This window comes from Mobula birostris, chromosome 12, assembly GCF_030028105.1.
Source record: "Mobula birostris isolate sMobBir1 chromosome 12, sMobBir1.hap1, whole genome shotgun sequence".
In the NCBI taxonomy this organism is placed as follows: Eukaryota; Metazoa; Chordata; class Chondrichthyes; order Myliobatiformes; family Myliobatidae; genus Mobula; species Mobula birostris.
In genome coordinates this window covers 58,267,633-58,285,110 of record NC_092381.1, presented here as the reverse complement: position 1 = coordinate 58,285,110, position 17,478 = coordinate 58,267,633, and the positions used below count along the sequence as shown (strand labels likewise).

Sequence of the window (17,478 nt, the reverse complement as noted above, 5' to 3'; positions counted from 1 at the left end):
CTTAAAATTACACCCATTTACACCCTGCAGAAAACATCTCTATTCTCTCAATCTTTGCCTTTTATCATCTTATACTCCTCTATCAAGTCACGTCTTATCACCTTTCACTCCAATGAGAAAAGCCCTAGCTTTCACAACCTTTCCTCATAAGACATGCTCTCTAATCCAAGCAGCATCCTGATAAATCTCCTCTACGCCCTCTCTAAAGCTTTCACATCCTTCTTATAACGAGGTGACCAGAACTGAATACAATATTCAATACATGGTCTAACCAGAGTTTCAGAGCTGCAACATTACTTCATGTCTCTGGAACTCAGTCCCCTGACTAATGAAGGTTAACGCACCACATGCTTTGTTAATAATCCTATCAACTTTACTTTGCATCTAATTATGATTTACCTGTTCTAGAAATGCTTGATGTTGATACTTGTTAGCAAAACTGGCAAAAGGTAATACATTTAAGAGAAATAATCTTGAGCTGTGATACTTTAATATATTGAGTGTGCCTTTCTGTTTTGTCCTGTTCTTCACCCATTAAATCAAAATTATCAATTTTTGCTTCAATACATTGAAGTAAAACTTGAACATGGTGGAGTACGGATTGTACTGACCTACTCCTGGGCCAGTTTCTCACTGCTGAACTTTTCAGCAGGTCTCACACTGTCCTACGCTACTTCACCAATCTGTACTTTGTTATAAACTTGACCCACTTCATGTTGCATAAAGATTGTATTTTTCATTGTGAGCTCTTTAGCGCTAATATCTCATATGGGGATATTTCTTAAAATTCATTGTTAGTGAGTTTATATCGAGTTTTGGTGGAACAAATTATATAGTTTGATATAAGTTGCAAAAATAAGAGGTGTGGTTATGGACAAATCTAAATTAGAAGGGAAAATTCTGATGTACAATTAGAAGCAATTGTAGAATAGCAAGCAAAAGAGTAATATGTCGGAACTGGTGGAAAGTAAGAGGCAGCAGAGCTCTTGGTAAACTGAAGCTTATGTTATTGAATCACAGGTTAATGTTTTACAGAAATGGGCTCTTCAATATACTCTGTACATATGAATCATCAGAAATCTATCTGTACTTACTCATCTGCCCGTAACCTTTAATGCCATTGTGATTTAAATTATCATCTCCTACCTCCTCTAACCCCTTGAGCAGTTTTGTACATAATCCAACTACCCTCTGGCTGAAAAATTCCTCTTAAAATATTCTCTAAACTTCTTGCTCCTTACCCTAAAACTATGCCTTCTAGTTTTAGACACCTCTGCTATGGGGAAATGGTTTCTACTATCTACCCTATCTATGCCCCTCTTAATTTTGTATGTCATCACCAGGTCCCTCCCTCAGCCTCCTCTCCTCCAAGGAAAATAGATCTAGCCTATCTAGTCTTTAGTCATAAACTGAAACGCTCTATACTCGTGTTTCTTCTCTTGACTTTCCCAGTGTAATCGCATCTTTCCCCCATGCAGTGACCAGAGTGGTGCACGGTAACAGGTGTGGCCTAACCAATGTCTTATAAACTTTAACTCCCCATCCTTACATTCTATATTACGGCTAATGAAGGTAAGTGTACTTGTCTTTCTCACCACCTTATTTGTCTGTGCTGTTGAGTTCAATACTCCCTGGAGCCCTGCTATTCATTGCTGATGTCCTAGCCTTATTAATCTTCCCAAAGTGCATTTCCTCACATGTATCAAACTGCATTGCGCTGCCCATCTTACCACTGACTATTCTCATACTGTAGTCCAAAACTAGGGTCCTAGTTATAAAAAACATTTTTCTGTCATCCGTGAATTTAGCAATCCTAGCTCCTCCATTGGTATCCAAATTGTTGTGACAAAAGGGAAAGGCTACCACTTGTCACAGGTTTCTAATTACATTAAAACCCATCATCCCCTGCATCTTATCACAAAATCAATTTGGATCCAATTGTATTTGATCCCAGTAAAAGGCTTACGTGTTCAAATTTAATTATCATTCAACCATACATGAATATAGCCAAAAGAAACATTGTTCCTCTGGGGCCAAGGTGCAAAACAGATTACCAACAGCACACAGTACACTGCACATAGCACATAGCCCAAAAAGCACATGGTTACTATTTCAGAAAAACATACAGTCACAATGAAAAAAATATAGCTCTCCCTGAGTGGCATGACTATAGATTTTCCTGGTCCAGCTTGTTCTTCCACTGAGCAAACACTGGAGGGCAGCACTGACTGCAAGGGTCAGCCCCCAACCCACTACAGTTATGTGCACACCCAAGAGAGGCCCTGCTCTCTCCCACACTGCCTCATTTCTACTCCCATGGACAACTACAACAGGCAACACTGTGGCCTAGGCGTAGTCCTCGCCACAAATGAGGCAACTCAGCTTCGCTGCTGTCATTCTCACCAGTGAACCAGACTTGCAGTGTTCTATATTACCAATATCAAACTGGATCTTGTGATCACAATGAAAATGTCCACATCAATCCCTCGCTCCATTTGATAGATCACACACAACAGTATGCAACATGTCCAGCTCAATCGCTATCAAGCAACTCACTGATGGGATAGTCCTGTAATGCTTGATGTTCTTAGTATCCAGCAGTGACTTTTAATTGTGAAAAAGACGTACAAGATGAACAAATACACCTTCAATTGGACCCGGAATGGCCATTGCATCCAAGCGTGCCACCATCTTACTGAACTCCCTGTAAATATTATTAACCTCAGTACCCTCATTTGTTTTAAGAGATTTTGTTGTGTCCTCAAAAAATTGAGTCAAGTTTGTCAAGCCAGATGACCTGCAACTAAGCCATGCTGACTACCATTGAGTCATCTCTGCCCACTGGGCCACAGCCTCTTAAGCACCACTACTACCATCATGCTGCCCATTCCATGCAACTATCACTCTATTGGAAAAAAACTTACCACGGACATTTTCCCTCAGTTTGCTTTCCTCTAATACTTAACATTTACAGTGTACCCTGGGGAATAAAGATTCTGCTTATCTACCCTATCAGTGCCTTTCAAAAGTTTATAAACTTCTATCAGGTCTCTGTTCAGCCACTCCAGAGAAAACAAAGATTTTCTGACCTCTCCTCTGTTCATATCACTCTAATCCAGAGCAACACTCACAACACGCTGGAGGACCTCCCCCCACCTTCTTTATAGGGCCTCTGCCCCTTCCCTCTTCAGTCCTGATGAAGGGTTCCGGCCGGAAACGTCAGCGTGTTGTGACTGTTGCTTTGACCCCCGCATCTGCAGAGTGTTTTGTGTTTACTCTAATCCAGACATTCTTCTAAACCCCCTCCTCACCCTTTTCAAAGCCTCTCCCTCCTTTCTTTAATAGGATAACCAGAGTTGCACAAAATGCTCTCAAGTGCATCAAAACCACAATTTCATATAGCTGCAACACTACTTCCTTAATTATGTACTCTATACCCCAAACAATGAAGACAAGCATGGATTTGCCTTCTTTCCCTCCCTAGCTAATTCTGTGGCCACTGTCAGTGAGCTATAGATCGCTCTGCCCATCCATGCTGTTAAGGCTGCTACCATTAACAATGATTTCCTCTTACATTTGACATTATACTTGCTTGGATTGAACTCTACCTGACATTTTCTTTGCTCATGTTTATAAAAATCTACATCACAGTTCTAGCAATCTCCTCTTTAGCCTCTTATATACCCCTTGGATATATACCACCAGACTAGTGAGGATTTAGACACCTGTAAATCTGCTAATACCCACCCCTAATACCTCCTTTGGCAGTTTGTTCAGGTGCTCACCACTGTGTGGAAAAACCTGTCCCTCAAGACCCCTTTATATCAAATCATCTAAAATTATACCTGTCCCTTCCAGTTTTACATTCCCTGATGTGGGAACAAGGACTGTGATGATCTACCCTACTGATGCCCCTTGTGATTTTATGAACTTCTATAAGGTCAGCCCTTAGGCTCCGTCGCCACAGGGAAACAGTCCTAGTCTATCCAGTCTCTTCTTTTAACTTAAGCTCTCTAGTCCCAGCAACACACACACACATACACACACACACACACACACACACACACACACACACACACACACACACACACACACACACACAATGCTGGAGGAACCCAATAGGCCAGGCAGCATCTATGGAAAAGAGTAAACAGTCGATGTTTCAGGCTGAGACCCTTCATCAGGGCTGGAGAAAAAAGTTGAGAAGACAGAGCAAGAAGGTGAGGGGAGGTGGGGAGGAAGAAGTACAAGGTGGTAGGCAATGAGTGAAACCGGGAGGGGAGTGGTGAAGTAAGGAGCTAGAAAGTTGATTGGTGAAAGAGATAAAGGGCTGGAGAAGGGGGAAACTGATTGGAGAGGTAGGAAGAAAGACCATCGAAGAAAGGGAAGGGGGAGCAGCACCAGAGGCTGATGATGGACAGGGAAGAAGACAAGGTGAGAGACGGAAACAGGCATAGGGAATAGTAAGGGGGGGGGGGCAATTACCGGAAGTCCGAGAGCATTGATATTTATTCCTTAATAAATATCCCATTGCCACCTGATTATCACTTCTGTAGATTATATCTGGGAATGCTGAGATGCCAGTTCTATTCTCTCAACCATTCTCTCTGAAAATGACTATGTCATATTACCATGCATAGAACAATGGTCTGCCTTAGCAGTCAGATTGCTTGTAATAAAAGCAATATAGCTTTTCATTCGTCCCATGTGCCATGTTGTGATCATGTCTTTTCTGCTTATTGGATTGGTCTAGTTTTCCTGCTATATTTGATCGTACCTCCACCCTGATCTGTACATTTATTCTGTGTCCCATTCTCCTGTCAAGTTCATTTAAGCCCTCCCTCTCTATGGTTCTATGATTCAAAGTTCGTGATTTTCAGGAGGATGTGATAAAAAGAGAGAGGCAAAGATAAAAGTTTAAATAATGTTAAAATAGAATGTAAAACATTTCATTTTCTTTTGCACTTTCTCAGCCTCTTGCAAAGTTGAAACATCTGACCTACTTGGATATGTCGAAGAACAGAATAGAAACTATTGAGTCAGATATTTCTGGATGCGAAGGCCTCGAGGACCTCCTGCTTTCATCCAATATGCTGCAACAGCTGCCTGACTCCATAGGTAGGAACAATGTTACTATTTTGCATTAATTTTAATCAGCTCCAGTACAGAATCCAAAGAGAAATGAAACAGAGAATGTCGAGGGATAATTTTCATTTTAATACATTTGCAATGATTTTGAAAGATGACCATAACACAGTAAACAAAATACTCAACCTTCCTGAAAAGAGACACAAATTGCTATATGTCTTTTTTTTATGTGTAGTGCTTGTCAGAATTAAAGACATTATGGTAAACAATCTCATCTCTGTGACTCAGCAGAATGATGAATGTACTTCCTTGTGTATATAGATCAGAAATACCCAGTTACTTCTAAATGAAGTCATCTTTGGTGGGGAAACAACAGTCCTGATACAATTGTCTGCACACCTCTCAGCTCAAGGGAGAAGAATATAAACATACCAATTAGGAGAAGGAGTAAGCCTCTCCAGTGCCTCAAGCATATTTTGTACTTTAATAAGATCAAAGCTGATCTAATTATAACCTCAACACCCCATTCCTGCCTACTTCTTGCTCATCAAGGATCAACTTTACTGTGCCATTAAAAATGCTCAAAGGCTGTTTCCATAACCCTTTGAGGAATACAACCATGTGAAATAATTTCCCTTCTTCTGCCTCAATCAGGTGACCTTTTCTTTTTGTAGTGTAGGTTATTCCACAAAGGAACGCATCTTCTCAGAATCCACTCAATCTGTCAAAACCTCCAGGATCTGCTTCAATATTGTAATCAAATGCCTTCACATTTTTCTAAATTCCAAGATATCAGTTTGATTTTTAAGTGTGTTTGTGTGACTATCATACAAGGTTGAGATCTAAATCCAACTTATCTTTGATACTGCTCATTAGTAAAATAATTTGGGTAATGTCTCTGTGGGTTTATGGATAAAGATTCCACACACTCCACACAATTTGCCACATTTGAAGCTTCTTACAGGCATAATGTGCATTAAAATGAAAGTAAATAAAGAGCTCAAGCTATACACCCATTTACAATGCTAGCCATCCTCTTCTGATGCATTATTGATTTCTACAACACACGATGGTGATCCGATTGTATGTAGAAGAAACTGCTTCATGGCATTTATATATTTATGTCATTATTGGAATTAAATCAGTTTCTTCATAAGTGAAGGAGACTTAATTGTAGGCTAATTATGAAGGGACAAAAACAATGAATATAATTTGGCTGGGAGGTGCAAGTTGGGAAAAATCATCAAAACACTGCCACCTACTGTTGAGTCAATTTTTTGTAGAGAAAGATGGTAAAATGGAATTAAGACTTTGAAACATAGGAACAGAATTTAGGTCATTCAGCTCCATCATTTGATCATGGCTGATTTATTTTCCTCCTTAATTCCATTTGCCATAACTTTTGCCAATTTTACTAATTAAGAACCTATCTATCTGTGCTTTAAATATACCTAATAACCTGGCCTCCACAGCTGTCTGTGGCAATGAATTCCACTGATTCACCACACTCTGTCCAAAGAGATTTCTCCTCATCTCTGTTATAAAGTGTTATCTTTCTATTCTGGGACTGTGCCCTATGGTCCTGGACTCTTCTTCCTGTTGGAAACATCCTCCCCACATCCAATCTATCTCTGCCTTTCAATATTCGGTAGGCTTTAGAGAAATTCCTCCTCAACTTGGCTGAGTGGTGTAATACGCCAACCTTTCACTCCATGTCAATAAGACCAAGGACTGCCTGTAGACTTCAGGTGAGGGAAACCAGATGTCCATGAGCCAGTAATCATCAGAGGATCAGAGGTGGAGAGGGTCGGTGAGTTTAAATTCCTGGGTGTCACTATCACAGAGGACCTGTCCCGGACCCATCATATAAATATTATTCTGAAGAATGCACGACAGTGCCTGTACTTCTTCAGGAGTCTATAGAGATTCGGCATGTCATTGAAAACCTTGGCAAACTTCTATAGATGTGTGGTGGAAAGTGTGCTGACTGGCTGTATTATGGCTTGGTATGGGAACACCAATGCCTTTGAGCAGAAAATCCTACAAAAGTAGTGGATTCGGCCCAGTACATCCCAACCATTGAGCATATCTACATGAAATGTTGCCACAGAAAAGCAGAATCCATCATCAAAGACCCTCACCACCCAGGCCATGCTCTTTTCTCACTGTTGCTATCAGGTAGAAGGTACAAGTGCCTCAGTACTCGGACCACCAGGTTCAAGAACAGTTACTACCCCTCAACCATCAGGCTCTTGAACAAAAGGGGATAGCTACACTCATTTAAGGACTCTGTTATATTGTTATTTCATGCTTGTTATTTTTTGCTATTTATATCTGCATTTGCACAGTTTGTTTACAATTAACAGTTCCTGATGTTTACAGTTTACAGATCCTGTTTACAATTACTGTTCTGTAGATTTGCTAAGTATGCCCACAGAAAAAGAATCTCAAGGTTGTATGTGGTGACATATATGTACTCTGATAATAAGTTTTACTTCGAATTTTTGAACATTGAACTTTGAACCCCCCCCATTCTTCTAAATTCCAGTGAGTACAGGCCCAGAGCCATCAAATGCTCCTCATACATTACCCATTTCATTCCTGAAATTTTTTCTTGTAAACCTCCTCTAGGCCCTCTCAATTATTTCAAATCTCTTACTAGCTCTTCTTTCAGTTAGTCCTGACGAAGGTTCTTGGCCCGAAACGTCGACTGTACCTCTTCCAATAGATGCTGCCTGGCCTGCTGCGTTCACCAGCAACTTTTATGTGTGTTGCTTGAAATCCCAGCATCTGCAGATTTCCTCGTGTTTGCCCTTTCAATTCTTTTCCTGGATATGGGTCAAAAACTGCTCTCAATACTCCAAGTGCCGTCTGATCAATGCCTTATAAAGCCTCAATATTACATCCTTGCTTTTATATTCTAGTCCAATGGAAATGAATGCAAACATTAAAAATGCCTTCCTTACTACTGACTTAACCTGCAAGTTTACCATTAGAGAATCCCACAATGACTACTCCAAGTCCCTTGCAGAAGTTACAGTTGTACATCATGTTGACACATTATATAGAGTTGTCACTTTAAATTCCTGCAGTTATATTACCTGAGCTGATCGGCTCATGTGCAAGACTAGGAAGAGTATCGGGTAGGCTCTGATACAGAATCATAGAAATTAATGACACAACCAGAAAGATACTTGAACCAGGGGGATTCATGCCAGCTAAGCAAAAATAGACATTTAGTCCAATCACCTTCCCTGCTTTTTGTTTAAAGCCATGAAGTTATCATACTTCAAGTGGTTACCTAATTAATTCTCTTGAGTCACAATTTAAATTTTCCTGCTGGAGTTCTAAAACTTAGCTGTAATAAAAGTATGTCACAAATTGCAATCTCATTTGGGTGTGCCAGGGGTTATCAAGGCTGTGTCTCACCCATATCATGGCATTTCTGATAAAAGGCTTCCAGTAGGTAAGAGAATGATCTTTGCAGATTGTTCTTTCTGCTCTTGTCACTGAAAATCAGGGAAATTCAATAGTGTGAATGTAAACTGAGCTTTTACAGATGTGCCATAATAATTATTCAAACATATTTAGGTTGTTCTTCTCATGCTATGGACATTAAAAAGGAGGATCTCTAAAGACGATATTTGCAATATTCAGCATCTGCATTATCCTGTGTTACTAATGCAAACAATAACAAGCAAAACCATACAATCAGGGACAACACACTCAAGACATTGCCACTTGTGCTTAGAGCCTAATATAATTTCCTCATAATTGATTTGTATGACTTCTTGACCAATAGACCACAAACTGTAAGATTGGACATCAACAACTTTGCCAGTTATTTTCAATGCTGGTGTTCCACAAGGTGCATCTTCAGCCTCCTACTCTCTGTACACTCATGAGTGTGGGCCAAATGCTGCTCTAACTCCATCTACAAGTTTGAAAAGATTTGGTCAGTGACCTCAGGAAGTGGGGGGTTGGTGTTGCACATGCTCCTGTCTTCATCAATGATGCTGAGATCGAGAGGGTTTAGAGCTTTGAGTTCCCAGGAATGAACATCACCAATAGCCTGTCCTGGGCCAAACACATAGGTGTCATGACTGAGAAAGATCACAAACACCTCTATTTCTTCAGGAGTCAAAAGAAAATTGCCTTCATCATCCCTTACCGATTTTATTGATGCACTATACAAAGCACCTTATCTGATGCATCACATCTTGGTATGGGAACTGTTCCTCTTGTGACCACATGAAACTGCAGTGGGTTGTGCTCACAACTGTGCATACCACAGAAACCAGCCACTCTCCATCGGCTCTGTCTACACTTCTCACTGCCTCAGTAAAGCAGCCAGCATAATCAAAGACCCATACCACTCTGGACATTCTCTCTTCTCCCATTTCCTATCCGAAAGAAGCTACAAAAGTCTGAAAGTACTTATCATCAGCTTCTGCCCCACTGCTATAACACTAATGAATGATTTCTTAGCATGATATGATGGACTTCTGACCTCACAATCTACCTCATTATGATTTTGCTCCGTATTGTCTACCTGCACTGCACTCTCTCTGTAGCTATTGTACTTTATTTTGCATTCTGCATTATTTTACTCAATGCATCGGCTAATGATTTGAGTATGCAAGATAGTACATGTAACAAGAATAAACCAATTCCAGTGCTCTGTGAAGAACATTTGAGAGATCCCATGCACTCTGCTGGTATCTGGAGACCAAATGAAAGAACCTTTTGATCATGTCCGTTGCTTGCTTTTCACATATTGCACAGCATGGTTCTTGTATGAGAATGACACTTGATCCTATGTCCACTTTCAAAAGAGATGCTTTCTGACTGGAGCCAAGGCTTCTTTGAGCTCCACACTTCTGCAGAGGGATATTTCTTATAATAATGCCACATCAATCTCACCCTGCAACCACTCATTAAAATAATTCACTAAATGTGACATAGCGTGATGATCAGACAACCATCACGGTATTAGGTGTAATACAGCAATATGAAACAACAAAATATAAGTTCCATCGAATTCCATTGGAATCCAATACCATGTTTCTACATAAATCTCTTATTCAGATTTATGTATACCAGGAGAATAAGAACAACAGGAATTCAAGTGGATAATGGAATGTCACTTAGAATGATTCCAAACACAGTCTCCCCCTCTCATATTGAATGTATCACCAACATCTACAGTGTTACCTCTTCACGCAGCACTAGTCTATCTCCTTTCCGAAACGTAAACCAGCCATCACATTCCTTCCTCTTAGAGAAACTGTTGAGGTAGATGACTAAATTAGAGCTTAAAATATTCAAGATTAAACTGAGATTCTTGAAGGGTGTTGACTGAGTAGATGCCAAGAGGTTGTTTCCCTTAGTAAGAGTGTATAACACAGGAGTATGCAATTTCATGATAAGGAATAGTCAATTACAAATCTAATGAGCAAGTTATGAGTCTTCTGAAAAAACTGCCCTGAAAGCAGTTGTTGTTCAGACACTGAATCGGTTCCATTCTGAGGTCTGTATTTATGGACTCTTAAGGGAGTCTAAAAATGAGGGGAAAGGAAAACAGAATTGATGCCAGAAACAAGCTCTGATCTTACTGAATGATGTAGCAGGCAGCGGTGTTTGGGTGGCCAATTTCCATAACTATTCTTCATGATTTTTTTTTGTCTAAAAGATGCATCCTGTAATTGTGTATTGAAGAGATATTTTTGGTGAAGACATGCAGACCTGGAAAATGAATTGCCTGGCTATGCAATTGAATTTGTGCTTTGGAGTATAAATTGAGGAAAAAAAACAGTAATTCTATGCATATCTTACTGTTCATGAAATTTAATTAGCCATCAACTAGCATGATGTGCACCGGAAATGGTGAGATGCTTGGAGTGCAAATTACGTGAAAGGTGTCGGTCATGCAACATTTATTTGAAGCATTGCCACTGAAATTAGGTTATATCTTCCTGTTTTAGAAATATTAGCCAACTAGAAAGAACCATGTTCTTGTAGCACCTCCTCCTCTGCAACTGTACAATGTCAAAGCCACTCAGACAATTGTAGCTTACCGCTTCAGTCTGTTGGAGACATTTAAGGCCATAAGATATAGTTGCAGAATTAGGCTATTTGACCCAACAAGTCTGCTCTGTCATTTCATCATGGCCGATCCATTTTTCCTCTCAGCCCCAATCTTCTGTCTTCTTTCCGTATCCCATCATGCCCCGACCAATCAAGAATCTATCAACCTCTGTCCTAAGTAATCACCTGTGGCAATGAATCCCACAGATTAATTTAATTGTAATGCAGTGATATCGCCCCAGGGCTTTAGACTTGAAGTGAAAAGTTGAGAGGAATAGGTAGACATGAATGGACTGAAGTAGCTGACAATAGTTATACTGGTCCGGAATGATAATGCTCTGCAGCACATTGGAGATTTCCTGGAATATCATCCTGAAACTAAGGCTACGTCCACACTACGCCGGATAATTTTGAAAACGAAGCTTTTTCTCTTCGTTTGACCTTCCGTCCACACCGAAACGGCATTTTCAGCCCCCGAAAATGGAGATTTTCAGAAACGGTCTCCAGAGTGAATAAATCTGAAAACGCCTAATATCCGTTGCAGTGTGTACGGGGTAACCATAGCTTTTTAAAACCGCTGTCATGACATGCCAGAACAGATGGCGACAGTGCGGCGTTTCATTGTTTTCTTCTTATTATTTTTATTCTTATTATTACTACTTTATTGTTGCCAAAGAATTGATACTAGAGCGTACAATCATCACAGCGATGTTTGTTTCTGCACTTCGCAGAACCTAACAATTTCAGAACAGACGGCAACGAGGCTGAAGCCAGAAGAGTTAGAAATGTACTCACCAAATACTTTGACCCATAGCTTACTGAATAAATAAGTATACTCACTTTGCCCTGTTTTCTGTCCTTGCTTGTATGAAGGTGGTTTACCTATTTATGCGAGTACTTCTCTGACAATAGATGTGTAACAGCCTAATGTAACATTGTATGGAAATACAAGATAACACTGATGCTGACATGTTTTATACATTTAACAAGGTGCTTTATTAATGAAACAGAGTTAGTCAGTTTTTCAATGTTCGTCGTCAGCTGGGTCATACTGTCCATGAACTCCCTGTCGGTTGCCTCCATACACTCCAGTATTTGTTTTTTTTTGTTTTAAGTTCTCCTGCACGAGAGCCAAGAGCAATTCCTTTCAAGTTTTTCTAGTCTGTAACTGGACAAACACGCACCAAGTATACCGTTTCCTCTTCACTTGTTTTCTGTATGTCCTGCACATGCCCAGTAGGAGGAGATTCGCCCAAATATCCGTCTAATGTGGATGGAGATATTTTGAAAAACGCTTAGTGTGGACGCCTATCGTTTTTACTCGAAACCAGTGTTTTCAAAATTATCCGGTGTAGTGTGGACGTAGCCTAAAGTGAAGTTAGTTTAAACCCTCCCATGTAGCACTAGAAAATTTTCTTGCAAGGATAATGGTCCTTCTCTTAGTCAAGTGTAACACATACCCCCTCCCCCCCTCAACATACAACACTGGGTGAAGTGTTCTGTCATTACTTTTCTTATTACTTCTTCGCCAAGGGTGCTTCTGAGATTATCTCACTGAGTGTGCTGCCTGAGCTGGAGCTTCAAGGCAGGCATCCAAAAGAGTCATGAATTGCTGGCAGTGAGCGTGTGCAATGGCGTGATGAGCACATGCAATGTTGTGATGAGCAGTCAAATGAGGAGAAATAAGGTACTGCAAAAGAACAGCAGCTTCTAGGTCCACAGTGCCATCAACACTCTTGTGGAACTGGGCTGTTATCAGCTTTCAGTGCCTCCTGACCAATACCAATTCTACATGGAAGCAGTTTGCTCCAACACAACAGCTGTGGGTTCCTATTTCCAAAACAACAGCCAACTGCCTCTGAGTGAGCACTGTTTTCAAGGGCCTGAGACTACCGAGATATGAGGACAATAGATTTTCTTCTCTTGAGCCTCAAAGGAAGCAGAGCTTTCAGCTGCTGCACTTCGGGAGTGTCACGTGTGCGAGCATAGAGATGTGCCCCACTTCCATTGTGGTTTTTCTGTATAAAGTCCAGAGAAGCATTCCCACCAAGTTACTTCATATCATATTTCCTTACAATATAGGCTGTTTTGCCCATTGAATATAGGCCAACTCACACAGTAGGCCTGCCAATTACTAAATTGATTTTGTGGCAATGTATTCTCTCATGTCAGCTCCACCCTGAGTCATCCACCGCCCACCAGCAGTAAATTACAGCAATCAATACAGCTACCAACCGGCTCATCTTGGGTATGTGGGAGGAAACGGGAACTTGCATTGGAAACCCATGAGTTAACTGGGAGTACACACAAATTGCAATTGCACTTAGCAAGGGAGGCCAGGATTGAACCCAGGTCACTGTAGCTGTGTGGCAGCAATACCACCTGCTATGCCACTGTGCTGCACCTTGGAGAGTGCCAACAAGGACAGCTAGACGCAAAGCCAGGCATTTGCAATATCCTATTAGAGACCTTTGGAACCGAAATGAACAGCAGTCTCCATGCAGGCAGCTGGCATCGTAGCTTTCCTATCCCTCTGACTTGGCTAGCAGATTCTGGTTTCCCTCCTTATGAGATGTGTGTTTGTTGAGCCCATGTGTTGTACTAATTTGAACTGATGATTAGTAATATTAGGCACAATAATGTGATGTTTTCCTCCAAGTCCTCCTGCATGAAGAACAGCTCATTAACAGGTGTTGCAACGGTTGTGTGCCGCTGGGTAGATGATATCTACTTGAACTCTGCACGGTGTGAATGACTGCACAGTGCTGCTAAGAGGAATGTTCAAAGAGAGAAGCACACAGAGAGAAAACTTTCATTACTATGAAGCAAGAAGACCTGCCAAGGGTCCTGGAGATACTTGCATATATAAAATACAGGAGCAGAGCATACAATTGCCCAACTCTACTCTGCCATTCAACAAGATTATGGTTGTTCTGATTAGGACTTCAATTCCATTTCCTGGTCCATTTTTCACAAATGTCAGAATCAGGTTTTCACACCGGTATGTATTGTGAAATTTGTTAACTTATATAGTTGATTCCACTTTGCCAATTAGGCAAGCTCCACAGTTCGCTGGATTAAAAAAAAAATTCACAGGTAGTAATTTCCAGATTACTCCTAGTGCACCCTGCTAGCATGGTTAGACATCAACAGGCCAGATGAATGCGTGTTTGAGGGGTTGGTGCCAAGGGCAGGGATTCAGGTTTGCTTGGATTTCTTCTGGGACAGGTTGAATCTGTACATGTGAGACGTGCTGCACTTGAACCAGAGAAGGGCCAATATCCTTCCAAGAAGATCTGCTAGTGCTACCTCAGAGGATTTAAACTAAATTGGCAGGGTGTGATGCTCTGAGTAGAGGCAAGTCATAAAGTAAAGCAACCTGAACTCACTCAGCAGGGGCACAGTAATGGGAAGGAAAAGAATACTCAGTTAAACTGCATTTATTTTAAAGCAAGTAGCTCAACAGGCAAGGCAGCTGAACCAAGCGTGTGGTTTGGCTATGGGAACTGGCTTGTTATAGCCATAACTGAAATATGGCTGAAAGAAAGGCACGACTGGCAACCCACTGTTCCGGGTTACAGATACTTCAACCATGACAGATATACTGGTAAACGGGGAGTGCATGTTGCCTTTTTGATAAGGAAGATGTAACAGCAGTACTTAAAGATGTCTTTCTTGGGAATTTGTCCAGTGAGGCCATATGGATAGATCTTAGAAACAAGAAGGGGAGGGTCACTCTATTGGGGCTGTATCATAGACCTCCCAATAGTCAGTGGGAACCTGAGGAGCAAGTGTGTAGAAAAATTGCTCATAGTTGGAATCTAATATATTTCAATTTTTCTGGTAGTCACTGGGCCACCCAGAGCTTTAAAGGGCCTGGGTGGGTGGAATTTATGATATTTGTCCTGGAAAGCTTCCTGAGTCAATATACAGACCATAAGACCGTAAAACAGAGGAGCAAAATTTGGCAATTTAGCCCATCGAGTCTGCTCCACCATTCAATCATGGTTGATCCTTTTACCCCCTCCTTAGCCCCAAACCCCAGCCTTTTACCTGTAACCTTTGATGCCATAGCCAATGAAGAACTTATCAATATCTGCCTTAAATACACCCAATAACTTGGCTCCACAGCTGCCTGTGGTAACAAATTCCACAAATTCACCACTCTCTGGCTAAAGAAATTACTCTGCATCTCTGTTTTAAATGGACACCCCTCTATCCTAAGGCTGTGCCCTCTTGTCCTAGACTCCCCCAACCATGGGATACATCCTTTCCACATCTACTCTCTCTTGGCCTTTCAACATTCAAAAGGTTTCAATGTGATTTCCCCCCTCATTCTTCTAAATTCCAGTGAGTACAGTGAGTGGTTGTAGACGAGTCATATTCTGCATGGAGGTCAGTGACCAGTGGTGTGCCTCAGGGACCTGTTCTGGGACCCTTACTCTTCGTGATTTTTATAAATGACCTGGATGAGGAAGTGGAGGGATGGGTTAGTAAGTTTGCTGATGACACAAAGGAAGGGTGTTGTGGATAGTGTGGAGGGCTGTCAGAGGTTTCAGCGGGACGTTGATGGGATGCAAAACTGGGCTGAGAAGTGGCAGATGGAGTTCAACCCAGGTAAGTGTGAAGTGGTTCATTTTGGTAGGTCATATATAATGGCAGAATATAGTATTAATGGTAAGACTCTTGGCAGTGTGGAGGATCAGAGGGGTCTTGGGGTCCTAGTCCATCGGACGCTCAAAGCAGCTGCGCAGGTTGACTCTGTGGTTAAGAACGCATACAGTGCATTGGCCTTCATTAATCGTGGGAGTGAGTTTAGGGGCCGAGAGGTAATGCTGCAATGATATAGGACCCTGGTCAGACCCCACTTGGAGTACTGCGCTCAGTTCTGGTCACCTCACTACAGGAAGGATGTGGAAACCATAGAAAGGGTGCAGAGGAGATTTACAAGGATGTTGCCTGGATTGGGGAGCATGCCTTTTGAAAACAGGTTGAGTGAACTCGGTCTTTTCTCCTTGGAGTGACGGAGGATGAGAGGTGACCTGATAGAGTGTATAAGATGATGAGAAGCATTGATCGTGTGGATAGTCAGAGGCGTTTTCCCAGGGCTGAAATGGCTGCCACAAGTGGGCACAGGTTAAAGGTACTGGGGAGTAGGTACAGAGGAGATGTCAGGGGTAAGTTTTTTACTCAGAGAGTGGTGAATGCATGGAATGGGCTGCCGGCAACGGTGGTGGAGGCGGATGCGATAGGGTCTTTTAAGAGACTTTTGGATAGGTACATGGAGCTTAAAAAAATAGAGAGCTATGGGTAACCCTAGTAATTTCTAAGGTTCGGCTCAACTTTGTGGGCTGAAGGGCCTGTATTGTGCTGTAGGTTTTCTATATGATAACCCTTTCATTCCTGGAGTCATCCTTGTGAACCTCCTCTGAATACTCTCCGATGCCAGCACACCTTTTCTGATATATGGGGCCCAAAGGTGTTAACAGCACTCCAAATACAACCTGACTTGTGTCTTATAAAGCCTCAGCATTATTTCCTTGCTTTTATATTCTATTCTCCTTGAAGTAAATGCCAACATTGCATTTGTCACCTTTACCACAGACTCAACCTATAAATTAACCTTCTGGGAGTCTGATGTTTGAATTTTCTTCCCTTTTAGATAATTATCTGCACTATCATTCCTTTTACCAAAGTGTATTATCATACATTTCCCAACACGGTATTCCATCCGCTACTTTTTTGCCCTTTCTTCCAATTTGTCTTGGTCCTGCTGCAATCACATTGCTTCCTCAGCACTACCTACCCCTCTACCTGTCTTCATATCATCCACAAACTTTGCCACAAAGCCACGAATTCCATTATCTAAGTCACCGACAAACAACGTGAAAAGTAGCGGTCCCAAAATTGACCCCTGGGAAAACCACTAGGCACTGGCCACCTACCGGAAAAGGCTCCCTTTATTCCCGCTCGCTGCTTCCTACCTGTTTGCCATTCCTCTATCCATGCCAGTATCCTTCATGTAATGCCATTGGATCTTGTTAAGCAGCCCCTTGTGTGGCACCTTATCAAATGCCTTCTGAAAATCTAAGTAAATGCCTCTCCTTTTTTCCTCTCCTCACTTCCTCAAAAAATTCTAACAGATTTGTCAAGCAAGATTTCCCTTTACAGAAACCATGCTGACTTTGATTTATTTTATCATTAGTCTCCAAGTACCTCAAAACCTCATCCTTCATAACACTTTCCCAACCACTGAGGTGAGGCTAACTGGCCCATAATTTCCTTTCTTATGCCTTCCTCCCT

At 41.5% G+C, this 17,478-nt stretch overlaps 1 protein-coding gene across 1 annotated transcript in view; it reads left to right on the top strand.

The window, feature by feature from the left end:
* lrrc7 (leucine rich repeat containing 7) overlaps nucleotides 1-17,478 on the top strand; it is a 631,001-nt gene that overhangs the window by 471,968 nt on the left and 141,555 nt on the right. Inside the window, exon 14 of the mRNA XM_072273841.1 lies at nucleotides 4,974-5,118. Within this exon, the coding sequence (XP_072129942.1) occupies nucleotides 4,974-5,118 (145 nt within the window). The remainder of the gene's footprint in view (nucleotides 1-4,973; nucleotides 5,119-17,478) is intronic.